This window comes from Sorex araneus, chromosome 2 (assembly GCF_027595985.1).
Source record: "Sorex araneus isolate mSorAra2 chromosome 2, mSorAra2.pri, whole genome shotgun sequence".
Lineage (NCBI taxonomy): Eukaryota > Metazoa > Chordata > Mammalia > Eulipotyphla > Soricidae > Sorex > Sorex araneus.
In genome coordinates, this window is record NC_073303.1 from 342,516,215 (window position 1) to 342,543,978 (window position 27,764).

Consider the following 27,764-nt stretch of genomic DNA (forward strand, 5'->3'; position numbering starts at 1 on the left):
GTTCAGACAATCCCACTCACAGTCAGGGATGCCGGAGTAGCACCAGGGCAGTCCCGCATGACTAGGGCTGACCCGTAGATCCACACTGGTCAGGCCATTCAAGTATCACTGACAGTGACTCCCGAGGTCCAAGAATCACTGAGGAGAGCCCTCTTAAATTTTTTACAATAAACACTGTGATTATTAGAAAACATCATCCAACTTAGAGAATTTCAGAATACAAAAGCTAAAACAAAGACTCATAAAATGAGTATCTTCCAAATCATAAAAAACCTCTGAAAGAACTAAAAAATACTTGTATTTTGTAACCCTTGAAAACTATTTTAAAAGACTATTTTCAATCCTTTTCAGAAAAAAAATCACAGTATTTAAAAAGACAGGAGTCATAAATACTGATGTTCAAGTTTAAATTCAGATACCACAGTGGAAAACCTGTTTTGTTGTTTTTAAACTGTTCTCTAAGGCTAGAGGTGTGGCTCAGCAGCAGAGCATTCACCTTGTCAGTGTGAGTCTCTGGGTTCAATTCCTAGGACCACAATAATAATAATAATAATAATAAAATAAATTATAAACACACAAACTACTTTCCTTAAATCTATACCCCTTTGGGGGCCAAAGTGATAGTACAGTGGGAAGGACACTTGCCTTGCATGTGGCCATCATGGTTGGATCCCCGGCATCCAAGATGGCCCCAGCAATTCCCACCAGAAATAATTTCTAAGCGCAGAGGCAGGAGTGGCCCGTGAGAATCGCCAGGTATGTCAAAAAACCCCAAAATAATTAAACTAAAATTAAAAATTAAAAATATACCCTTTCAGCCCTCAGCAAATCAAAGCTAAGTAACCATTGTAAAATTGTGGCTACCTGCATGGTCCAAGAGGGGCAAGGGTACATTTATAAATTGGGTTAGACAAAATCAATCTCACACTCTTGCAGGAGCTGCTTTGTAAAAGCAGTGTGTTCTAACTGTTTTAGAGAAACAAGCAGAAGCTCTGTTATACCCGGATTTTTCCTGCTTTCCTTTTACCTTCAAAATAGCAGTGAACCCCTGTTACAAGTTTAAGGAGAAAACTCATCTTCTTAAGAAAGATTATCTCCAGACCCCAAAGCTTTTACCCTAATGCCACACCTCTTGCTGTTCCTATGGTCCCTATTCTCCTTGTCCTGAAACCATATCCATGTTTCAAGAAACAGAAAAGAAAATTTTCAGGCCCTCCTTCAGACTATAAAAGTATTTCCTGAAATAAAGGGAGGGAGAAGGATAAGGACCTGAGCAATGCTCCTATATCTTCCCAGTGCTCCAGAAAAATAGCCTTTCCTTGCCTGTAAATATTGAAATAAGTGATTTTCTGCCACACCCAGCAGCAGGTACAATTCAGCTTTATCACTTATCATCTAGCTATAACTGATCCTTGATATTTTACTATAAAATAAATTAAAATATAATTTTAATTTTTATAATATAATGTATAATATGGACAGCATAGCGGTAAGCATTTGCCTTGCACGTGGCCAACCCGTGTTCGATTCCTCCGCCTCTCTTGGAGAGCCTCGCAAGCTCCCGAGAGTATCTCGCCCGCATGGCAGAGCCTGGCAAGCTACCCATGGCGTATTCAATATGCCAAAAACAGTAACAACAAGTCTCACAATGAGAGACATTACTGGTGCCCACCCAAGCAAATCGATGAGCAATGGGTTGACAGTGACAATATATAATATAATGAATTATATTTTAACTCATTTTATAAGTTATGCATAGAATTGACAGTAAAAAAAAACTGGAGAAGGGGGAAACGAGGACACACCCAACAATGCTCTGGGCTTATTCCTGGTAAGGAGAACTCAATGGGCCATATGTAGTATTGGGAATAACACCCACACCTAGCACATGCAAATCTATTACCTTACCAGCTACAGTATCTCTTCTGGCCTTAACAATATAACAACTTTTAAACACAGCTAACTCAAATATTGTATTCCACATTTTCCTAATTTTAAAAATAGGTATGACTCAATGAAGCACTGCTTAGAATGCTAATAACTTCATCAACTGTTGAGTCAACCTGAAACATTCATCATGTAATTATTAATTACAGATTCATATACAGTTCCAGTAAGTTCTAGTTTATCATTACTTCTGATTCTTGCTTTTACATAGTTAAAATGCAACATTTTGAAGAATTCTGGCATCTCATAATTTTGCTGAAAATAAAAAGGTTGTCTTATTTGCTCCATCTATAAAACATTTTAATTCTCAGACCTTTAAATAGCAAAGAGAATGAATAATGAATCCAAAAACTTTTGCATTTCTACACCATGTAATTCCTTTCAGTAACCTTCATGCATCAGTTGCTTTCAACATTTGTTTACTCACAATCTAGTAAGTAAAAACAGAAAAGAAAAGAATGAAATGTGACACATAATCCTTACCAAGATGGGATGATTTAAGTTTTGTTTTAAAATTATGTAAAAAATAAAATTATGTAAAGTCCTGTTAAATTATTGTCTTGATGGATGAAAATACTTTTATTTGTCCTCAGGAAAAAAAAGTACCATATTAAATTTTTGTTCTCAATACTACTTACTCATTAATCCTTGAGTTTAAGAAAACTGGACATTGTCATCTGAAGAGTTAAAACTGGGATTTCTGTACATGATTAATTTCTCCATTATCAACCAGGTACAAGGAAAAACTATGCACTACAGCAGGTAGGCACCAGTCAGCTGTGAGCACTAGAAATGTGGCCTACTGGAACTGAGATGAGCCAGAGGTATCAAAATACATAAAAGATTCCAAAGGCAGTATACAGAAAAAAAAAAAATCTTGCATTACATGCAGAAGAGGTATTTAAGTGATATTTTGTATATATTGTGTTATATAAAATGTATTACGATAACTAATTCCATATATATATATTTTTTGTTTTGTTTTGCTTTTTTGGGTCACACCCGGCAATGCACAGGGGTTACTCCTGGCTCTATATTCAGGAATTACTCCTGGCAGTGCTGGGGGACCATATGGAATGCTGGGAATCGAACCCGGGTCAGCCACGTGCAAGGTAAACGCCCTACCCGCTGTGCTATTGCTCCAGCCCCTCTATTTCTCTTTTTTGCTTTTGGATTTGGGGTGACAGCTGCTGTGCTCAGGATTTACTCCTAGCTCTATGCTCAAGGTACACTCCTGGAAGTGCTCAGGGGGCTATATGGCATGCCAGGGACTGAACCTAAACGAGCTGTGTGCAGGGGAAGTGCCTTACCCACTGGGTTGTGTCAATGGTCCCAGACATTCCTTTCATTTGGGTGGCAGTGTCACACCCATCAGTGCTTGGGGTAGGAATCATTCCTGATGGGCTCAGGGGACCACAGGGAAGCCAGGAATCAAACCCAGGTGAGCTGCATGCAAGGCAAGTGCCTCACCTGCTCTACTACTTCTCTGGCCCCAGAAACATTATTATAGCCACTAAAACTGCTGAAAACATTGAAAATTATGTCTTACAAATTTCTACCTGACGGTATTCATCTAGAATGTTGCTATTTCTCTTCATTCATCTTTGGATCTCAATAATTGTGTCCACTGTCAATTTTCTTTTGTTTGTCAACAGTAAAAATGAAAAATTCTTAACTGTACTCAATAAGAAAAAACAAGACAAAGACAATGACTACAAAGATATTATATCCACCTTTTATATCTTCTTGAAAAAAAAATGCAGTATTTTGGCAAGACAAAATTTAAAATTGAAGGATGATATAATCTATGACTTATTTCACTACTGCATCATCCTTCCAGAAAATTTCTTCCAATTTCTTACACTTCTATGAAAATCATAACAACCATAATGTTGAAAATAAGAAATACTTGAAAATATTAGCAAAATAAGATGACTGATTCTATCTTGCACGATCCACATTTTAAATTGCCGTTTTTAATTTCCAATTTTTGTTCTTTTTGTTGTTGTTCTTTTTCCTTTTGCTTTATTTTTGGACCACACAAGGCAATGCTCAGGGGACCATCTGGGATGCCGAGAATCAAACCTGAGTCAGCCACCTGAGCACCTGAGCAAGGCAAGTACCCTAACTACTGTTTTATTGCTCTGGTCCCCAATTTAAGGAAAATATTAAAGAATATTTGACCATTTCTCTAAAACAAAATTCCTAAAGTACCATGGTTTTACAGAATAATAGCAGATGATATAAAGGTAGTTAGAAAAAGTATACTTCACATTAAGGAAAATGTAAGTTATTAACAAGACAAGATGCAACCCAAATTCAAAGACAGTGGCTAGATCTAGCAGATTGTTATAAACCAAGAGTAAACACAACAGATAATACTTGATAGTAAAGACAGAAGTTGAACAACCGTCACTAGACCACCTATGTTTTAGAAAACTTAGACATGCTAACTGGGACAAATATAAAAAAACATATTAACTGAGTGTAAAGAAAGATAATAGGTAAGAAGTAGAGTGGAAAAATCTGAAAAACTGAGACTACCACAGGAAATACCTGTAAATAATGAGGCTTCTTTCAATTCCATCAATGTTTCTTTCCAATTACTGTACCAAGGAACACTAGCCTTAATTGACCGATCTGACAAAGAAAATATGGCACTGTTAAGCTAGGTTTGTAAGAGAAATATCTAACATGTTATTTCTTAAATAGAATGAGTGAAAAGTATACTGATTCACATTAATGGTAAAAATTTGAACTGTATTTTTTAATACAGAGAATTTAAATCTATAAAATCACTATCCAAAACTCTCCAAATATTATTCCATTATAATGCAATTTTATTAAAACAAATTCAGTAATCCATCATACCATATTCCTAGCCAAGACCAACATAACATAGCTGAAAGAGGAAGATGCCTTAAAGTGGCAGGCAAAGGTAAAGAAGCTATTTCCTTCTGGGAGCCAGGAAGGGTAGAAAGGGTTAAAGAGCATGCCTGACAACAGCAGAGGCCTAGAGTAGGATCCCAGCACCCCAAGTCAGTCAAGCTATCTCCAAGCTCTGTATGGGAGTCCCCATCACCATCAGTTAAAAAGAAAACTATTTTCTTCTTGTATGTACTTTATCCTAACCATGTGGGATTCTAAAACCTGCCTTAAAAGAAATAAAAATAATTTTAAAAAAGAAGTAAAAATAAGTAAAGCCTGCCTTAAAGAACTTCCTCCACCTACTTTTAAAGGTAACAAGTCTTCCCTGTGCAGAGATAATGATAGAGATTTAAAACAAAAAGGAGGCAAATTAATTTTTCACAACCAACTCATGACACTTTCTATCAACTATCCATCAACCATTTTATATTAGATTTGAGAATCATTTTCTGAAGACTTTAAATTACATCAAATAAGTAACAATAAAGACTGGGCAACTGTGAAACCTATTCACAGCTTCAGTTCCCAAAGAAGTAGTTCACTATCATAACAGCTCTTTTTATACTCAGTGAGCATTTAAACACATCAACTGAACATTGAAAATGATGACAAGGGTCCCTGATAGCTGAGGAAATTTTCCAATATGAAAACAATTGAAAAATAATGCAAATCAGAGACAAAGTAAAGGGGAAAAGAGAACTTAAAAATGGAAAGAAGCCAACCCCAGAGTTAACTGCATGAGGGAGAAGAAAAAGAAAATTCAGAAAAAAAAATTTAATAAAAAAAAAAGAAGAGTGAGCATTAAAATTTTAACATAAAGTTTCAAGAAATAGTGGACAGGATCGACAGTACAGTGGGAAGGTAGGTTATTTGCGTTGGACATGGTAGACACAGGTTCAACTGCTGGTATCCCTTATGAACCCCTGAGCCCTGCCAGGGGCAACCCTTAAGCATTGCCTGGTGTGCCCCCCACACACCCAAAAATCAAAGAAAAAAAGCTTCAAAGATAAAGTCAAACAGATTTCCCAGGGGGGAAAAAATGTAGCAATAAAGACAGAGAAATAAGAATATTTCTTATTTCTAAGATATACAGTTGAAAGAGTCCCAGATAAAATAGAGTATACCACTAGGAAGAAATTAACAAAGAAATACTATAAGAGAATCCCTCAGGCCTGAAGCACATGTACAATCAGATCATTGAAAGTGTTTTATCACAATATCAAAATTTTAAAAGAACAGGGATAAAGACCTAAAAGCCTATGAAGGTTGGAAAGAAGAGTGGAAGAGGATAGAGTATGTATCAAAATGGCATTGATAGCATACATCTTCTTTAAAGCAATATAAAACCTGGAATAAAGTAATCAAGTTCTAAAGAAAATTATTTTAAATTAATATATAACAAAACACACTGGCAATAGAACTGATGTTGCAACAGTGAATGCCTGAAACAACTGTTTTATGAACAGCTTTATAAACCACGATATTTAACTTAAATATATATATATAAAATTCCAAAAATATGCCTTCTCCAGATGGAATCCCAGCGACCATGAGCTTCTACAAGCATGGCTCCAGTATTTGTGTATCAGGACTATTTTTCTGAAGCACGCAGCCGCTTATGTGGCCACACTACCTTTCCTGATATGCAAAGTGAACAATGGAAAATAAATGATGTAGCATCTGCCCCTTGCAGGCAGGCTTGAATGGTGGTGGGAATATCAAAGCAAATTACAATCCCAAAACTAGAGAGAGTTTGTTGTGGCCGACCATATGGGATGCTGGGAATCAAACCCGGGTCGGCCACTGAGCAATTGTCTGCCATAGAGGCAGGGTAAGGACTGGGATGGAAGTAGAGGGGATATGGAGATAATGGTAGTGGAAAGTTTGCACTGGTGGAGGGATAGGTGATCGATCACTGTATAGCTGAATATCAAACATGAAAGCTTTGTAACTGTATCTCACGGTGGCTCAATAAAAAATTCTAAAAATAATAATATATAATCAAATTTTCAAGTATAAAAATATTTTTTCAAACTTACCAATTTTTTTTTTTTTTTTTTTGCTTTTTGGGTCACACCTGGCGATGCACAGGGGTTACTCCTGGCTCTACACTCAGGAATCACCCCTCGCGGTGCTCAGGGGACCATATGGGATGCTGGGAATCAAACCCGGGTCGGCCACATGCAAGGCAAACTCCCTACCCGCTGTGCTATCGCTCCAGCCCGACTTACCAATTTTTACCCTGCAAAAACCTACCTCAGGAGATACCTTTCACCAAACCAAAGAAATATACCACAAAAGATAAAAATGAAGGCTGCAAGGAAGAGAAAGAAAGGAAATCCCCATGACAACAGTGGTGAAAAGGGTCTTACCAGTCCCAGACGGAACAGAACTTATCATATTGAACTTATACTTCAATATGATAAGTTTTATGGGATTGTTCTGCTTTGTGGTTCTGTTTTGGGACACCAGGCAATGCTCAGTGGTTACTCGAGGCTCTGCACTCAGGGATCACTCCTTGGGGGACCATATAGGACACCAGAGATAGAATCCGGGTTGGACATATGCAAGGCAAGTAAGTGCCGTACCCACTGTACTACCTCTCCAGCCCCCTTCAACAATATTTCTGAATAATACCACAATGATTTGTCAGTTTGTCAGTTTACTGTTGTCCTTTGGAGATCCACAGCCATTATATCTAAGAATTATTGTTCAACTTGAGTCAAATATTAAGGTGAAGATATCATTACCTATTAAAAACATAAGAAGCAGAGAGGAAGGAAGGAAGGAACTGAGGGATGGAGGGAGAAGGAACTGATAAATGATCTAATAAATTAATTTGCTGAGCAGAAAATCTTACTGAGAAGTCTGAGAATAACAGATACAAAGAATTCAGATCAACCTGTTCTTAAAAAGGTAGCCAAAAGTGTTTAAAAAAAAAATACACTATAAAAATGGGTTTAAGTTCAATATTTGGCCTTGTAGTGAAGAAGCAAACAATATTTAGTCACAGTACTTTTTTAAAAGTGAATAGTAAGCAAAAAATGTTAAACCAACATTGATGAAATGGCTATAAAGAAGGGAAGTAACTAGGGGAAGAAACAGTACGGTGGATAGGGTGCTTGCCTTGCACACAGGTAGCCAAGTTCAATCTCCAGCATCCTATATGGTCCCCTGAGCATCACCAGAAAGAATTCCTAAGTGCAGAGCCAGGAGTTACCCCTGTGCATTGCCAGTGTGGCCCAAAATTCAAAAAAATTAAAAAATAAAGGCAGGGGATAACTCAATGTTCATCAACTGTGATATAAATTTAAATTGACAAATATAGTCATACAAAATATTTAGAAACAAAATAAATACCAGAAGAAATTATAAAATAATTACATTACAGCAGGGGACACAGGAAGGAGCTCATTATTATTCTTTTTGTCTTTTAAATATAGTGTCTATGTGTACGAATTATTTTGTTAAAAAATAGAAGTTTTTTTTTTTCTGGTTTTCGGGCCACATCCAGAGGTGCTCAGATGAATCACTATTGGCATGGTTCGGGGAAGCATATATGGTGCCTAGGATCAAACTTGGGTCAGTTGCATGCAAAGCAGGTGCTCTACCAGACTTGTTAAAAATTGTGTAACTAAGACTTCAGAGGTTAAGAGGTATCAAGTATAAAAAAGGGGGCTGGTGATGTAGGTCAGTGTTAGTGCACTTAACTCTATGTGTGAGGGCTGGGTTTTATTACTGGCACCACCAAAAAAACAAACAAAAAAGTAATAGACAGAAACAATATGTGTCTTTAAATATGATCATTATCTCTCCTTATGTAACTTTAGTACATTTGTTTATGCCATACCTCAGGAACAATGTACTCTAAGGTACTGAAAATTAGACTGTATTATGATTACAGATTTTAAGTTTGTCTCCTCACCAAATTATATACCTCTATGTATCAATGCTTAGACAAAGAAGTAAGTCAGTGAGATTTGGTACATGAATTTAAAATTCAATAAAACATAATCACAGGGTTAAAGGTCTAGGAAAGGCCCAAAAGGAGAATACTATAGCCAAATTCTATTTTTGGAGAATAAATGAAACCAAGTCTGAATGACTGACTTATCCAACTGCTCTTCTAATATACAAATTTGGACACACTGACATTCCCCTCCACACTTCAACATGAATTCCATCCCTTTCTTCTAGAAATATTCATATTTGCCCCATGACTGAAAAATGCAATGTGAGAGGCAACTAAAAATATATACCCTAAAATTAAGATTCTTTTTGTAAAACTAGTCATAATATTCTAAATTAAAATTACCAAGTTAAACAGAGTAAGATTAATGACAAGGAAATACTGTATTTTTGAAAATAATTTTATAAATATTTCTAACTATACAAAGTATACAAAAACTACACACACTTACTTATTGACCTAAACACACCAATCTTAAATATACAATGTCTTGCATATTTTAAGAGATTTTTATTATCTAATTAGTGTTAAAATATGAGAATATACACTGTAGTTACCTAAAAAGATTATTAGAGTGCTGAAATACTCTAATAGATAATATATTTTTTTCACTTCACCCTCTAAAAAGAAAAATCGCACATTCATCCATTCTTTTTATATTAGAAAAGAATCACAATAAGTACTGCAAACTCACTTTACATAATAAACACAATTTTACCTATCTTGTTTAGGAAACATTTATCACCTAATTCAAATTGAGCATTAAAAAAATTAAATATTCATACAGTATAAACATTTCCTCTTTTTAATACTAAAAAAGATAAAAATACAATAAACACTACTTTTATTTATTTTGTTACAAAAATATATACTGTTTTATCTACTACTATTCCTTTTATTCAAGAATTACGCATATGCTTTAGGCAATACTTTAGGTACTGGGAATAAAACACCAAAGTTTCTGTCCTCATGGAGCTTATAATCATTTATTTAAAAAATAAAATGAAATCCAATAACTCACAATTCAAATGGCTACCTACATAACTCCTTAAAAAATATTTTATCCATGCTGTATTCTCAGGCTCTAGCAGTCACCATGTACCTTAGTGAACAATTTCCAAGCAACATAAGTAATTTTTCTAAGAATTTTGATTTTAAAAATAATGAATCTTATTACATACCACTGATGTTGAGGTCATAATCTCCTGCTGTAATCACATTAGCTACTAATCCTTCTGCAGGCTGACTGCCAGAAACAACATCATTCAAGAGCTTCCGAATGGCTCCAGGCTGAGGTGGTTGGGTGATAATGTTGCTTACAGCTATCTTCAAATTTTTAATTATGTGAAGCTGATTATTAGGATCTCTCATATGAACTTTAAAAAAGAAAAGAAAAAAAATCTTGAAGTTAATTCTACACATGTCTAACAACCCAACCATGACAATAACTTTTTTAAAACTGGGTTAAATGTTTACCCAAAAGAAGATGCTCGAACTAGAAATCAGAAAATTCCGTCAGTCTTTGAACTTACAAATGACTTAGAACATTCCCACGTAAACCAAAGAGACAGTCAGTCTAACCTTTTCCAACAATGCTGCTAACAACTTTCCTAATACAGATCCTTGTCTTCCTATTTTTGCAACTGCAAGGGACCAAATCGTTGATACAAAATCTCTAATTCTTACCTGATTCTAAGGTGGTCATGGGCAAAGTTTAGAGATGTGGTATCAATATTGAAAATAGTACAGAGAAAGAAAGTGGAATGAGGGGGCTAGAGTGATAGCACAGTGAGTAGGGCGTTTGCCTTGCATGCAGCCAACCTGGGTTGATTCCCAGCATCCCATATGGTCCCCCAAGCACCACCAGGAGTAATTCCTGAGTGTTGAGCCAGGAGTGAACCCTGTACATTGCCGGGTGTGACCCAAAAAGCAAAAAAAAAAAAAAGTGGAATAAAATATTGCATGCAAACTTTCTTTGCTTCCCCGAGAGACAGCCTGCATTCACAGCACCTATTCAACTACTAAAATATGAGCAGTCACTTATTACAGAATGTTGATAGTGGGGGAAACAGTGCATGTGGGAACTGTAGATATCTGAGAAATGTCTGTGCCTTCTGCTCAGTATTTCTGTGAACTCAAAACTGCTCTAAAAATTTGAAAAAATTTTTGAAAAGCTTAAAAAATTATTGTTGGGAACAGAGCAATGGTATAATGAATAGGGCTTGCCTTGCTTGCAACCAACCCAGGTTTGATCCCTACCACTGCAATAGTGCCTGGAGTCCTGAGCACAGAGCCAGGAGTAAGCCCTCAGCACTGATAGGTGTGGTTCAAAAAAAAAAAAAAAAAAAAAACTCACTGCCCAGATCCTCTCCCTCACACCAAAGCCTCCTGCCTCTAGCCTGAAACTTTTGGGGATTTTATAATCTATAATTCCGTGTTTCTAGGCCAAGGACCAGGCTCTCAGGAACCCAGAGCATGACAACCCACATAATGTACAGCAGATGACAACATACTTTCCCATAGACTTACGCAAGATGATTATTTCTACAGACGTATCAGAAGTAGTCCACCCATCGTATTAAGAACCCAAATTTTATTCACTTCACTTTTTTTTTTTTTTTTTGGTTTTTGGGTCACACCTGGCGATGCACAGGGGTTACTCCTGGCTCTGCACTCAGGAATTACTCCTGGCGGTGCTCAGGGGACCATATGGGATGCTGGGATTTGAACCCAGGTCAGCCGCATGCAAGGCAAACGCCCTACCCACTGTGCTATCACTCCAGCCCCCTCACTTCACTTTAAATCTGAGTTTTCCATTAATTTAACTGGGTCATGCCAAACAAATTTTTTGTTTGCTTTTGGTCAGACTTGCCTGACCAAATTTAAATTTGTATAAATTTATATCCATAAAGTGTTCCTAAATTTTGATGTTCAATCTCCATTCCCAAATTTTTTAACTAAGAAATTGTTTTAATAACACATAAGGCATGAATAAGAAAATTTGTACAAAAAATAAGATGTAACTTTCATTATAATAGCTGGCTATAAAGAGAAATAGAAGAATGACTTCAAAATTTTAGGCTGAGGATGTAGTTCAATTTTAAAGTGTATTGTATACCTGTATGTTTGAGACCTGAGTTAAATTCCCAACACCACCAAAGAACAGAAAATTTGGATGGTTCAGAATTCAAACAGCATGTCTGATTCCTTCTTAACGGAAATAAAAAGATTAAGTAAATAAAACAGGATTAATGCATCGGTTCTGTGTAGTGGACAACTGGCTGTTTCTTGTATTCTCTACATTCTTCTGTAATTGTTCATATTTCCTAATTTAAACACATAAGTCTCTTTCCCTAATTAAACTTAACAGCTTATCTTACTATGAAATGCAAAAAGGAAAAGCAAAATACTCTTTAGTAGAACATCCAGGTATCTTCCTTAAAGTTGATTCATAATTGTCAAGTAATATAAGAAGGTAAGTATGTAACAAATCTCAAATTTTTTAATTGGCAAGATGAACCACAGTTGCTGGTCAACCTGCCCACTGCTTCCAGAGGCTTCTCCAGCCCAGCCAATTAACAGAGACCCAAAGAGGACCAGAGATCTTAATTCACTCCTTTCTGCTAAAATATTGAGAAATACAAGTCTTCTAGTCCTTCCAGTTTACATCGAAGGCACCAATACCTGTAGAAGTCCATAATGGTGGGGTGCCCCTCACTGTCTCTAGGGGCTGAATCACCAGAGTACTCACTCTCATACGAGTGAGCTGTGACACGTCAGCCCAGAGAACAAGCAGCACCATGGGGGAAACTGTGTTAAAAACCCACCAAGCCCAAGGATTAGTTCAGAGAGCTCTACCAGAAAACCAACCAGCTCTGTGACCTCCTAACAGACTGCAAGGACACCAGGATGCAAATGTTTAATAGTTGAAAGAAACAGTGGTATAGGTAAAAAAAAATATGAGAGCAGAAATGAGAAAACTACAATCAGAAGTGACAGAACAAAAGCATGGCAGATGAAATAAAAACACAATGGAAGGCCTCAACAGCAGAATGACAACAGATGAAAAAATTAGTGAGGTCCCAAGATTGGATACTGATAAATCCTAGAAACCAACAAAAAATAAAATAAAGTCTAAAAAGAACATACCAAACAACTATGGATGAATTCAAGAGGAATAATATATGAATTGTTGGAGTCCCCAAAGAACAGGAAGGAGAATTCAATGAAGAAACACTAGTCCAAGAAATCCCAGATGAGATTTTTCCACAGTTGGAATCTCTACACCCAAATATAAGAGGCCCGAAAGGTCCCAGTCAAAAGGGATCCAAACAAGAAAATCCAAGATACACTGTAATCAGAATGACAAACAACAAAGACGGAATATTCCCAGCAGCAAGACCAAAGAAGTAACTTACATACAAAGGGAAAACTATAAGATTCACAGCAGATCTATCAAGTGAGATTCCTCAAGCAGAAGAGAATGGGGGGGTGGGAGGAGATAAAGTAAAGCTGAATGAAATGCTGGCTCACCAAGAGTACTTTATCCAGCTATATTATTCAGATGTTAAGGAATGATACAAAATTTCATGGATAAGTAGCAGCTTGGGAACTTTGGGGCCTTAAAACCAGGTTAGCAAGCAGAATTAAGGAACATATTTAAAAGGGATGAAAAAATTCACAACCACGCATAACTTCTACAAAATGATGGCAATAAATTCCTTTATCTCAATAATTTCACTCAGTATCAATAGCAAAACTCACCAATCAAAAGAGACAAAGTGGCAGGATGAATCAAAAAATGAAGCCAACATTCTGTTGCCTACAATAGGCACATCTGAATAGTCAGGGTAAAAAAAGACTTGAAAGGCTGGAAAAATAATAATCAAGAGATGGAGAGATAGTACAGTGGGTTATGGTGCTTCTCTTGCATGTAGCCAACCCAGGTCTCACCCTGGCATCCCATATGGTCCCCAAGTACTGCCAGAAGTGATTTCTGAGTGCAGAATCCAGAGTAAACCCTGAGGATCGCTGGGTGTGGCCCAAACTACACCATCCCAACCCCCTTCCCCCAAAATAAACAGAAAGTTTATTTTGATAAATAAAAATCATGTATCAATAGACACAAAGCATTTGACAAGATCCAACATCCAATCATAATAAAAGCTCAATAAAATGAGGGTAAAAGGAACTTTCATCAAGACAATTAAAGCCATTTACAAGCCCACAGTAAACATATGGTGAAAAAAAACCAGAAAGCTTCCCTCTAAAATCAGGCACAAGACAAGGTTCCCACTCTCACTATTCAATATAATATTGGAAGTCCTTCCATACCAGTCAGGCAAGAAGAAGATTCTAAGGACATGCAGGTAGGAAAAGAATAAGTCAAATTCTCACTATTTGCAGATTACATGATTCCATACTTTAAAAAACCCTACTGAATCTACAAGAAAGCTCCTAGGAACAACAGACTTGTACAGTAAAATGGCAGGCTACAAAATCAATGCACGGAAACCCATGGCTTTTCAATCTGCAAATATTGAAATAAAAGATAGAAAAATTTTTTATTCCATTCACAATTGTGCTTCAGAAAATCAAGCACCTAGGAATTAGTCACTAGTAAAAGTGAACACAAGAAGTAAAACATATCACTATGATGACATTTTAGAAATACTAAGTTAAGAGATATTACTAAAGGGGCTGGAAAGATATATGCAGGTATGGTGCTTGCCCTGCAAGCAGTCCTCAGTTTGATCCCCAGCACCCTATTAAAATACTTCCTACCCCACTCCCACCCAGGCCAAGAGTGATCCGTGAGTGCAGAGTCCCGAGCACCATTGGGTGCAGCTCAAAAAAAGTAACAAAAAATATATATATTATTGAAACTAATTTCACTTTTAACGTGACTAAATAATTTTAAATTATATATGTAACTCAGTTATTTATTTTGACAGCACAGCTCTGCAGCTGAATCAAGTAATTCTAAATAATTTGGAATTGACTTGATTAAAAACACATCTTTATTAAAAATGCCAGTTTTCGGGGCCGGAGCGATAGCACAGCGGGTAGGGCGTTTGCCTTGCACGCGGCCGACCCGGGTTCGATCCCCGGCATCCCATATGGTCCCCCAAGCACTGCCAGGAGTAATTCCTGAGTGCAAAGCCAGGAGTAACCCCTGAGCATCGCTGGGTGTGACCCAAAAAGCAAAAAAAAAAAAAAAAAATGCCAGTTTTCACATCTGCCCACTTATATGACAAAAAACACGTTACCATCTCATCAGTCCTCAAATTTAAAATGGCAGTAACATAGGATGGGAGATAGCTCAAAGGGCTGGAGTAGATACTTTGCATACAGGCACCCCAAGTTCTTTTGCCAGCACACTGACAAGGGTGGTCCCAGAGAACCACAGGATGTTGTCCCTAAATAGATAAAATGGCAATTACAGTAGCTACTTCATAGTATTCAATGAGGACTAAAATTTTAAAAAGTAGGGGCCGGAGCGATAGTACAGCAGGTAGGGTGTCTGCCTTGCAGGTGGCCAACCTGGGTTTGATCCCCAGCACCACAAGGAGTAATTCCTGAGTGCAGCAGCCAGGAGTAACCCTTGAGCATCATCTGTGGTGCCAAAAAATAAATAAAGAAAATGAAAAAACAACAAAAAACACATGTTAAAACAGAAAAAAAAAAAAGCACACACATTAAACCTACAGTGGGTTACCCTTTAAAAAAATAAGGGAGGGAGGGAGGAGATACTGTAGTAGTTTGTGCCCAAGCTTTGTATGCAACCCCACCGGACCTTGCTTTGCGTGCAATCCCAGACACTACATGACACCATATGTACCATCAACACCACGAGAAACAATGCTAGAAATTCCCTAAACACCACGGGATGTGGTCGCCATCCCTGCGCATGGCCGGGGTGGCTCTGGCGATCCCGGGCAGCATAGGGTCCAAGCAGCACCTGTCCTTGGGCCCTCACACTGAACCTGGTTGTCAGGGAACGGCCCCAGACCCGGGATATCGCCTGGAAGTCCCCAAACCCCAGAGAATTTAAGATGTCCCAGAGGAAGCGCACAGGAGCCAGCCAAGTGCTTGCCTTGCAGGGAACGACAGGGTCACAAGTTTAATCCCTCAGTGTCCCACACGCACCGAGGGCTACCCAGGCCACTCTGGATTTTGTCTAGCTCTGCCTGTGATCCCTGGTACCCAATCGTTACAGCCAGGGCAAACTTCAATGAGTATGCGGCCAGGTGTGGGCGGAGCCAGCAGGATGGGCATCCCCAGGCAAGCACGACAGCTCAGAACTGTGGAAGCAGTACAGCCAGCCGTGTTTTCAACCCAACGCCTACATGGGCGAGGGAGAGGGTCTAACGCAAGTGCAAAAACATCAGGGCGTAAAGCAGAGCGGTGGCCAGCCACAGGAGACTAAGTTACCTGGGGAGGAAAACGCAACCAAGAGTTCCCGAACTTTTTTTTTTTTCCTTAATCTTTTGACTACTCTTTCTCTCCTTTAAACACAGAAGTGACAAAGGTCTCCTCGCAAAGAAAACACACCTGTGGCACAATACATACATACAGGCATGGCACAACGCTTTGGTTGTGAAGTCATCGCAACCCAATAAACGTCCGGCAGTTCACTCGGCAGCATTGGAACACAGAAAAATCAAGGTAAAAGTTCTTCACTGAAGAGTCAACCTTTTGTCTGACACAGCATGAGGCCTTTTGCATCCCTATAAATCTAAATAAATTCTATTATCCGGCTCGACCACAATCTGTCCTGACTTCCTCTCCGTCCGTCCGAAAGGCAAATGGTCCTGGCACGTCTTAACTTCTGTCGGCTGCATCTTTAGAAGTTCAGCAAAACGCTGTATGCCTAAGAAACTGTTCAAGCCCTCGGAGTGGGGAAAAAAAAAAAAAGTGAAATGGACTGAAACAGACGCTCAGGGAGAAGGAAAGGCGCTTCCCGGCACCAAGGATGCAGCAACGCAGACAGCTTGGAAGCGGCCGGCCAGGTCGTACGTTCGAGGCTTCCACGGACGACGGGAAAGGCGGCACCGTCCTACCCTTCCCCGTCGGGAAACTTCCTACTTCCCTCCCGCGGGCCGCTCCAGGAGCCACCGAGCGCTACTCCTCACAGGCTCAGGCCGAGGCGGGGCGAGGGCGGGTGCCGGGAACGCTGGCGGGGAGACGCGCCCGTCGGGTCCCCGGGATGCAGTGTCGGCCGCCCCGCCGCCCCCGGAGCGGCAACACGGCCCTGCCCCGCACGCCCCCGCCCCCCAGCTCCCCTCTCCCGGCCCGGCTCGGCGGGCCCACGTACCCTCGGAAGTGAGGCGCGAGAAGGGCTTGAGCAACTCGGCGAAACTGAGGTGATTGAGTCGAGTGAGCCGCTCGGCTTCGTCGCTGCACAGCGCGGCGACACAGGGGACGAAGGAGTCCGGGATCAGCTCCTGCACTGACTGGACACTCTGGGCCATCGCGGCGCCCGCCCGCGGCCCACTCTCCAGAGGCCGAGCCTCGGGCTGCAGCAGCTACCGCCGCCGCCCGCCGGCCCGGCCCGGCCGGGCGGGGCCCCGCACCCGAGCCTGGAGACCAATCGACGGAGCCGACGCCGCCGCCTCGGTCCCCGGAGCACGCGCCGCCGGCCCCGACCCGTCACCGTCGCTCCTCAGCGCTGCCCCCGACGTCTTCGCATTCTGTCCTGAGAGGCGGAGACGCCGACAATCGCCAGGGAATCCTCTCGCTGGCAAAGCCTTGGTCACTGCCTCACCGGAGCCGCCATGTTGAGGCCGAACCCTGACCCACCGGCAGTACCAATCCCGGCAGCCCCCGCGCTCGCCCCTCACGTGACTCTGTTACCGGAGGTACTAGAGGCGGGGAAAGAGAGGCGAGAAGAGGGAAGTAAAGAGAGACGGAAGCCGGTTGGCTGACCGGCGCCGGAAGTGGTGAGACGGATGTTCCCCCCATGTGCTGGGCGGGGCGGAGGGCGGGGTTATATGGGGAGGTGGGCGGGGCCTGCCGGAACGCTGAGACTCCAGCGACTTCAGGCCTGCGGCCGGCGGGGTTCTACGAACTAGCTTACGCTGCAGATCAGTGCGGTCACAGTGCTAAAGTGACCCTCTAGGCTTCCGCTCTCGCCCAGTCTCTTTACAACGCCCCCCACCCCCAATCTCTACCTGGAAATAAAGGGCAAATGATGGGAGCCATCGCGCTGCTTCTTCCCGGAACCCCCTTACCCTTCTCACGCTCCCCAAGAGCGACTGGGCACACCTGCTCCGGGGAGAGCGTGCTGCCTGTCCACTGCTGGTTAGAACTGGGCATGGGAGCCGGAGAGACAGCACAACGGGTAGGACACTTTCCTTGCGCACAGCCGACCCGGGTTCGATCCCCAGCACACCTTATCCCCGGAGCCAGCCAGGAGTGATCGCTGAGCGCAGAGCCCAAAGAAAATCCTGAACATCGCCGATTGCGGCCCAAATATCAAAAAACAAAAGAAAAAGAGGTGCACGTATGATTTAAACACAGCGGATTAGAAATGGACTTCCCCAACGTGCACTCGTCCAGGGAACAGAAACGTGTGCGCGGCGCTCCCGTGGAGGCTGCAGTTAATTTGAGTAGACGGGGAAACTCCAGCGCTGCTTTTTTGTTGGCTTGGGGGAGACGGTTTGCTTGCAAACGTCCAGATCAGTCTTCCGTTTTCAGGCTCTGCTAGGGCGTTCCCTTCGTTAGTGGAGCCGCAGGTGCTTCCAGGGCTGGGCGGGGGGCGCACACCCACTCCCAGCTTGGGTTTGCACCGGGAAGTGCGCTGGAGACCAAGGGTTTCTGGGATCAAGCCTTTAACCATTGTATTATCTGACCCCCTCGTTCGTTTTTATAGATTTCCCCCGTGCCCCCCTTTTTCTGGTATAGGTTGTCCTTAAAGTAAATTATTGTAAGGAATGTTACTTGGTAGTTTGGATTCCTGCTGAATTATATGCCCAAAAGATAAGACAAGGGGGAAATGCTATTTTTATCATGCTTTACGATGCCTTGATTTTCAGAATCAAGGGCGCGGGACATACTGGAACTGCTAGACACCCAACCGTGTGAGCGTTTATGACAGGTGAGAGGTGTGTCCTCTTGTAAATAGAGAAAAGGGAAGGGGGGGAAGAACAATGGGACATAATAATAGCATGACAGCAACTCAGTTTAGGAAATAGAATACCAGCGTGCTGGGAATCTGGTTATTCTTTTTCCTACAGTATCTATGCCCGAGCACGTTTGGGAATTCTTGTATCTTCAGTAGCACACATATTCTCCTTTGAATACCTCTGACCTCAGTTCCTTACCCTCTATAAACTTCGAATCGTATGCTGTATGACTCAAATTACAAGGAACTTTATTTTTATAATGAGGCACCTAAATGGAGAATACTTATTATCCTGTATCTAGTACTGAAATCCAAATAGTTGTTTAAAGGGTGATTTTCTTTTCTCACTGTGAAATTAAAGCTACCTGTATTAAATTCCAGAAGAACTTTTAAGAATTTAGCCTAAATGGTTTTTTGAAATTTAATACACATACGATAAAATATGCCCCTTTAAAATACAGTTAAGTGGTTTATAGTATAGTTAGAAAAGCTCCACTATTATTCATTTGTGAACACCTACATAATCAAAAACCCTGCACCTATTCTAAGTAACTCTCCACCCCCCATTGCCCTTCAGCCCCTGGCACTCAATAATCCATTTTAAGTCTGCCTATTCAGGATGTTCCATATCAATTAAATATGAAATAATACAATATGTGACCTTTTGTGTCTTTTTACACTTAGCACATATTTAAGATTCAACATGCTGTGATTTGAATTAGTCCTACATTCCTTTCACAGCTGAAACTAAGTGGATTTTTATTTTAGTTTTATTTATTTATTAATGTAGTGGTTTGGGGGCCATGCCTGTTCTCAGAACTTACTCCTGGCTCTGCGCTCAGGGATCGCTCCAGGCAAGCTTGAGGGACCATATGGAGTGCCTGGGATTGAACCTGGGTAGTCTGCATGCGAGGCAAGCACCTTACTCATTATACTATTTCTCAGCCCTTGGATTCTTGATTTATATATTGACTTTACAGTTTGACACTATTTTTTATTTCATATTTTTTCATTAAACCATCTTGAGATACATAATTACAAAGTTGTTCATGATTGGGTTTCTATCATACAATGTTCCAACACCTGTCACTTCACCAGGGTACATTTCCCACTACCAATGTCCCCAGTTTTCTCCTTCCACCTACCTCGCCACCCTTAATCTGCTTTTACAGCAGGCACTTTTCCTCTCTCTGTCTCTGTCTTTCTGTCTTTTTGTCTGCTTCTCAATCTCTCTCTCTCCCACTCTCTCTCTTTCTCTTTCTCTCTTTTTCTTTTCGTTATGGTTACAGGTACTGAAAGGTTATATGAATCTCTTTACCTACTTTCAGCATTCAGTTCTTGCCCAGAGTGATCATTTTCAACAGTTTGACACTATTTCTACAAAGTGTTTCTATATGAAATTGTATTTCTTTCCTAGTCCAGCCTGGACATCTGTAGCATTATTCTTCTAAGACACAATCCTGCAGATTTTAGCTGCCTTATTTGCTTTCAAGGCTTCATAAATTGGGGGAAAAATATGGTGGGGGGTGGGGAAGGTGACAGGAATAGCTAATGGTTTAAGATCAAATTGTAACAATATTCAGCAATCTTTTTCACATCTCACTGGTCCAAATGAGTCTTGTAGTCACAACTCTTCAAGGAAGCTGACCAGATAGACTAACCAGGAGAAGACTGAGAGGAGGTGAATGAATTCAGAGAAATCAATTGTATAGAATCTCCACCATATGTTAGGGTAAAGTACCCTTGAGAATATATTTACGTGGAGACCAGAGATTTCACAATTCTCTCATTTATCTGACTCATCTGACTCTTCTGGTTCTTTTTGCATCAAGTACCCTCTGACCATTCACTATGGTCAGAAAATGAGGTGCTATGATAGCCAGACCTCAAAGCATAAGAGGTCATGTGACACCTTCCTGAACCCGAGGTCAAGCCTATCACTAAAAGAATGAATGCTTGTTGACCATAATAATAACAGTGGGAACAACTAATAACACCTTTTCCAAGTAATGAATGTGGGACCCTGTTTCCTTTTTCCCCTAAAGCAATAAATCCATAAAGTTTATTCTATGTTAATAAGCTATATTAATGTTATATTAATATTCTATATTAATATTGATAAACTTTTATCCAAGTTAAAATTTTTTAAGTTTTTTTCATCTGGACTTTATTGATCTAATAAAATTACATTAAGAATTGAAATGAATTATACATTATTGTGCTCATGTTTCCCCCATACAAAGTTCGAGAACCCATCCCTTCACCAATGCCCATTCTCTACCACCAGTAAACCCAGCATCTCTCCCACCCTCCCCAGTCCCGTCCCCCCCCCCACCCCACACTGCCACTATGGCAGGGTATTCCCTTTTGTTCTCTCTCTCTGATTAGGTGTTGTGGTTTGCAATAAAGGTGTTGAGTGGCCATTGTGTTCAGTCTCTAGTCTACATTCGGCACACATCACCCTTCCCCCGCATGACCTCTGACCACATTTTACTTGGTGTTCCCTTCTCTGAGTTGCCCAGAATGAGAGACCAGCCTCCAAGCCATGGAGTCAACCTCCTGGTACTTATTTCTACTATTCTTGGGTGTTAGTCTCCTAGTCTATTATTCTATATTCTACAGATGAGTGCAATCTTCCTATGTCTGTCTCTCTCTTTCTGACTCATTTCACTTAGCATGATACTTTCCATGCTGATCCACTTATATGCAAACTTCATGACCTCATTTTTTCTAACAGCTGCATAGTATTCCATTGTATAGATGTACCAAAGTTTCTTCAACCAGTTATCTGTTCTAGGGCACTCAGGTTTTTTCCAGATTCTGGCTATTGTAAACAGTGCTGTGATGAACATATAAGTGCAGATGTCATTTCGACTATACTTTTTTGCTTCTCTGGGATATATTCCCAGCAGTGGTATTGCTGGGTCAAATAGGAGTTCGTCCTCTAGTTTTTTGAGAATCGTCCATATTGTTTTCCAAAAGGGCTGAACTAGTCGGCATTCCCACCAGCAGTGTAGAAGGGTCCCTTTCTCCCATATTGATAAACTTTTATCCTAGTTAATTTTTTTTAAGTTTTGTGTATATGATACTATCAGCTTCTTCTGATGGCTGATATGGTCACGTTTGAAACACTGAAGTCAGAAAGGTTGGGTTCAAGGAAACTCCACCACTTATGAATAAAAACAGTATCACAATTATTGATCACCATATATCAAGTACAATGCTTTACTTTCATTGTCTACTGCTTCTACTTCTCACCCAAACCCTAAAATGTACATATTTCATAAATTTTCGGGCATAACAACTGAAGTACCAAGCAATTTACTTACCCAAAGACAGCACTGAACCTGAAGTGGAAATAGTCCTTACAGATGATCACTGGGGTAAATTGTTTTTCTATGTTTTCTTTCTTTGATAACACAGAAATTTTGGTTTTCAGTCGAAGCGTTTGTCTTAGCAAGAAAGGTATGACTTGACAAGTTACTTAACTTTTCTGATTCTCTCATTTTTTTTCTGTAAGCTTAGAAAGTTGGGACTAGATTTCTTATACTGATTTCAGTATGAAGATCAGAGTCTATTCTTTCCACTGATACTGAATTTTGTGATGTTAACAGCAGATGGTGCTATTGAGTACTGACTCTAAAACCCAGTCAAAAAAATGTTCTGATTCCCAAGTAGAAAGTTCTCACATAAGAGATACTTGATCCTAGAGCTAAACATTGGAGGTCAGAGGATGCCCAGAAATTTGGTGTATTAAAGGTTTCTTGGGGAATGGAGGAGGAAGGAAGGAAGATAGGTCAAAGAGCGAGAGCATATGTTTTGCTTGTAGGAGCCCTGGATTCCGTTCCAGGAACTGAATGGTTCCCTCAGTAGAGTTAGGAGTAGAACTTGAGCACTGTAGGTGTGGCCCCAAAGCAAAACACAAAAGCAATTCCTTAGACCAGTAATAATGGGTGTAGCTCAGTGCACTTGTCTTGCATGTGCAAAGCCCTGGATTTGATCTCTGCCACTAAGGAGATGGGGGAGGAATTATCCTAACCTCAAGGACTGGACCAAGCAATAGTACAGTGAATGGGGCTCGTTCAGCAGACCTGGGTTAGATCCCCCACAGTCCATATGGTCCCTGAGCACCATCATGAATAATTCCTGAGTGCAGAGCCAGGGATAGCCCCTGAGCATTGCCAGTTGTGGCCTGAAAACAAAACATAAAAGGAAAAGATACCTCTTTATGAACCAAAGAGATTATCAGGGGTTACCAAGCTTGACTTGTACACAGCTAACTTGGTTTTATTCCCAGCACCACATATGGTTTCCCAAGCACCACCAGGAGTGATCCCTGAGCACAAACCAAAATAAGCTCTGAGCACAGCCATTGTGACTCCAAAATGACTTTTTAAAAAGGAAGTATTATCTTATGATACTTTAAAGCACTAAAAAGATAAACACTTAAATATATAATTTATATATTGATTGACAGTTTTTATTTTATTTATTGCACTGGATGTTTTAAAATAACTTTAATATTCTGACTAAAACAGATGGTATCTATTTTTTGATTACTTTAAGGATGACTCATGACCACAATTTTACACTTTAAGACTCAATCGTATTTTATACTATTTAAGCTCTATATAAATCTTTTTCTATTTTAATCTGCAGCAAGTAGAAGTATTTCATAAGTGTTTTTCTCTTGGGGCATCTAAGAAAAGAGATAAGAGTCCTTGGCTATGAATTATATATAAACTATACCTAAAAATGAATTTGTATAAGACATAGCTATATTGTATGTCATGATGTAGGAATATGTACTTCTATAAATATTTAATTCAGATTTTGGCTTAAAATAAGTTCACAATTAAGCCAGAGAAAGAATTCACTAGGTTAATGCATATAAAAAGACAGAGTTTGTTATATGGCACCATATGGTACCTCCAAACTCCAGCACTGCCGGGATTAAACCCTGTGTACACAACCACAGATACTCACCAAGCACCACCAGGTGTGACCCCCAAAACCAATAAATAACTTTACAGTGCTATAAAGTAGATTGATAGCACAGATCCACTATTTCTAGTTGGGAAAATTTGCAATGTAATTTTGAAGGTGAGGAAAACACTGCTAGAAAGATAACAGAATTTTCCCAAGCTTAGATGACTGACTTGGCAAACAATTTTCCAGTTTTCTAACTTCCAATCTTAAGCAATTGTTAGTCCTTCTCAAGTTGTATATTAACTGTTTTTTACTTATTTGCTTTTACTGTTTCAGAAAGTATTTAGGCCACAGATATTATTTTACTGAGTACTTCTTTTTGTTTTAGTTTGATTTTTGTTGGGGGGCCATAAGAGGTGGTTGTCAGGGCTTGCTCTTGGCTCTAGTCTCAGGGATCACTTTTGGCAGTGCTCAGGAAAACATATGGAGTGCCAGGAATCTTACTTGCATGACAGACATGCAAGGCAAATGTCCTACCTGCTGCACTATCACTCCAGCCCCTAAGTACTTCTTTATAAGTGACCATAACTTTTACCATACATTAAATATATTATCTACATACAAATTAAGGGAATAGTTATTGCTTCTAAGCAGCATTTAAAAGTACTGTACTTTTGGGGGCTGGGCGATAGCACAGCGGGTAGGGCGTTTGCCTTGCACACAGCCGACCCAGGTTCGATTCCCAGCATCCCATATGGTCCCCCAGCACCACCAGGAGTAATTCCTGAGTGCAGAGCCAGGAATAACCCCTGTGCATCGCTGGGTGTGACCCAAAAAGCAAAATTAATAAATGAATAAATAAATAAATAAATAAAAGCATTGTAGCATTGTACTTCTTGTCATTTATTATGCAAGTTAAAAGGTATGTGTATATCATGAGACTAATACCCAAGGACAGTAGAGATGAGACAAGAGCCAGGAGAATCTTACCACAGTTGGAAGCCTCATGTACTGGGGGAGAAGGTAGTTGGGATGGATAAGGGACCACTAAGTCAGCGATGGTTGGAGGAATTGCTTGGGGTGGGAGATGTGTGCTGAAAGTAGATAATGGACCAAACATGATGCTTCTCAGTATCTGTATTGCAAACCATAATGCCGAAAAGTAGAGAGAAAGAAGGAAAGTACCTGTCACAGAGGTCAGGGTGCCATGGTTCGGGGATGGTGTGAGGGGTATTGGGGACATTGGTGGTGGGAAATGTACACTGGTGGCAGGGTGGGTGTTAGATCCATGGATGTTAGAGATGGGTATATGACTGAAATTCAATCATGAAAGCTTTGTAACTGTATCTCACAGTTATTCAATAAAATAAATTAGAAAAATAAATTAAAAATAAATAAAATATTCAAGGTCCTTTAAAAACAAAAAAAGGTATGTGTAATGCTATATTCACAATAGCCAGCATCTGGAAAACAACTCAAATGCCCAAGAACAGATGAGTATATTTCAAAGCTGGTAAATATACTGGTGGTAAATAACTGAATACTACTCTTAATAAGAAAATATAAAGTTGGGCTGGAGCAATAGTACAGCAGGTAGGGCATTTGCCTTGCACACGGCCGACCTGGGTTCGATTCCCAGCATCCCATATGGTCCCCTGAGTACCGCCAGAAGTAATTCCTGAGTGCATGAGCCAGCAGTAACCCCTGTGCATCGCCGGGTGTGACCCCCCAAAAAATATATAAAGTCTTACAGTTCATAGTACATGAATGAAATACATGGTACATGAAGGCTATGGTGTGTGTAGTTAATTGGGGGTGGGGGGAATCCGTACAGAATGATCTCTCTCATGCAGGATGTAAAATAGCAGAGTCAGGGAATAATAGATGGTCCATGATAATAGCCTCTGAGAGTCAGCCTGTAGAACTGTTTTCTCAGGGGCTGGGGGACAAGGGGACATGGGCTGAGAAGGAACCTAGAGATAGTGATGGAAGGATGCTGACATTCTGGTATTGGGTGTGGTGTAGCAACACTGTATTCCTGAAAATTTAATATTAATGGCTTTTTAGCTACAGTGCTTAAAAGTTGAAGTGAGGGGAGAAACGTGAAGTTTGAGAAAAATTAATAACCAAATCATTGGTGGTTACCAGAGGGGAAGAAGAGTGAAAAGTGGGTAAATCAGAAAAAAAAAAAAAAAAGTTGGGGAGGGTGGGAGGGACACTGGGTTTACGGTAGTGGAGAATGGGCACTGGTGAAGGGATGGGTTCCAAACTTTGTATGAGGGAAGTATAAGCACAAAAGTGTATAAATCTGTAACTGTACCCTCACGGTGATTCTCTAATTAAAAATAAATTTTAAAAAAATAAAATAAAATAAAATTTGCATTAAAAAAAAAAAGAGTAGACAGTAAACTCTGTTAGAAAGATATTGGATTTCACCACATAATTGTCACTTTCACATAATTGCTGCACCATGTTGATCTAATTGTTTTGCAACTCATTTTTGTTTAAATTTCAAATAATGGTGACACCCTACTTCTCTGCAAAAAAAAAATGCTATAAAATTTGATTATGTGGTGAGTAGATTTGAACTTCAGAGATAAATTCAATGTTACACTTTCATCAGTGGTGTGCACCTCAATTTCAATAGTGTTAAAATGTAAGTTCTCTCCACAAATAAGCAAAGACACCAGAATGAAACAAGGCATCCATTTTATTGTTTCTATTCAATACTTTTCTAGCTTCTTACAAAAGCAGCTAGAGAAGAAAAAATAAATAAATAAAATTTGTGTGTTTTTGAAAGGAAAGAACAGAACTATACTTATTTAGAAATTACATGGTATACTGTCACCATATTTATGTGACTGTCCATCAATTGCCCTTTCCAAAGTAGAAGACAGAACTTATATTTAGCTTCTCTTAAAGCTAAGACATCATTTGACTTGGGTTTTGTCAGCTAAATATACACATCAAGAATCCTGCCTGACGGTGAATTTTGTGAGGAAATATGTGTTTGTAAATCTTCAATTAATTTACTTGTAAGTGTGCTAAGTCCACCAAAACTAACTTTAGAGTTCTAATGTTACTCTAACCAAAATAGCCACAAAAACTTAAGAGATTTGAAAAAGTCCTAAAATCCCTATTTAAGAGCGAATGCTAAGAATAGTTCATTGTAAGATGATTTGGGTATTATGTTTTGTAACTTTGGTTGATTTGGGGGCCACACCCAGGAGGGCTCAGGAGTTACTCCCAGAACAGTGATCTGGGGTTGTTCCAGGCCATGCACCGGGGAACGTGTAGTGCTGAGAACCAAACCCAGACCTCCTGCATACCGTGTTTGGACCAGCCTGCTGAGCTGTCTCTCTGGCCTTAAGATGATTTTGAAAATGAGTAAGGTGGTAGTTAAATATAGACTAGCAGCAAGGAAGACATGTTCAAGTTGTAGTCTGCTTACTTTAAGACAGGGATCGGGGCGGGGAAGGTGGCAGACAAATAAGCTAACGGAATCGAACAGAAAGCCAAAGTCTAGACCAGTTTGAAGCAGAAATAAAGCAAAGTAGAAAGAATGGATTATATAGTCAATGGTGTTCGGTAATTGGTTATATTTATGGAATAAAAATGCAATTAGTTTCCATATCACAATATACAAAAACATCAAGTCTGGTTGAATAAAGATTTTTGTTTGTTTGGATCACTCCTGAAAATGCTTGGGGATTACTCCTGTTTCTGTACTAAGGAATTATTCCAGGTGTTGTTTGTTCGAGGACCATATTGAACCCGGGTCAGTAGCTTGTGAAGAAGTGCCCTACCTGCTGTACTATCGCTCCAACTCCTTCAACATTTTTTTAATGGCAAGGAATATGCACA

General features: G+C 39.9%; 1 protein-coding gene across 7 annotated transcripts in view; it reads right to left on the reverse strand.

The window, feature by feature from the left end:
• Positions 1-17,670, reverse strand: part of TRAPPC8 (trafficking protein particle complex subunit 8) — an 87,844-nt gene extending 70,174 nt beyond the window's left edge. For 4 of the 7 annotated variants that reach the window (XM_055125890.1, XM_055125892.1, XM_055125891.1 and 1 more), the window contains exons 1-3: positions 17,163-17,670; positions 10,027-10,221; positions 4,504-4,587 (exon numbers count right to left, since the gene is read on the reverse strand). In XM_055125890.1, the coding sequence (XP_054981865.1) occupies positions 4,504-4,587; positions 10,027-10,221; positions 17,163-17,319 (436 nt within the window). In that variant the 5' untranslated portion in view covers positions 17,320-17,670. The remainder of the gene's footprint in view (positions 1-4,503; positions 4,588-10,026; positions 10,222-17,162) is intronic. The other 3 variants (XM_004606045.2, XM_055125895.1, XM_055125894.1) reach the window with 1 other exon arrangement.
• Positions 17,671-27,764: the final 10,094 nt, after the last annotated feature.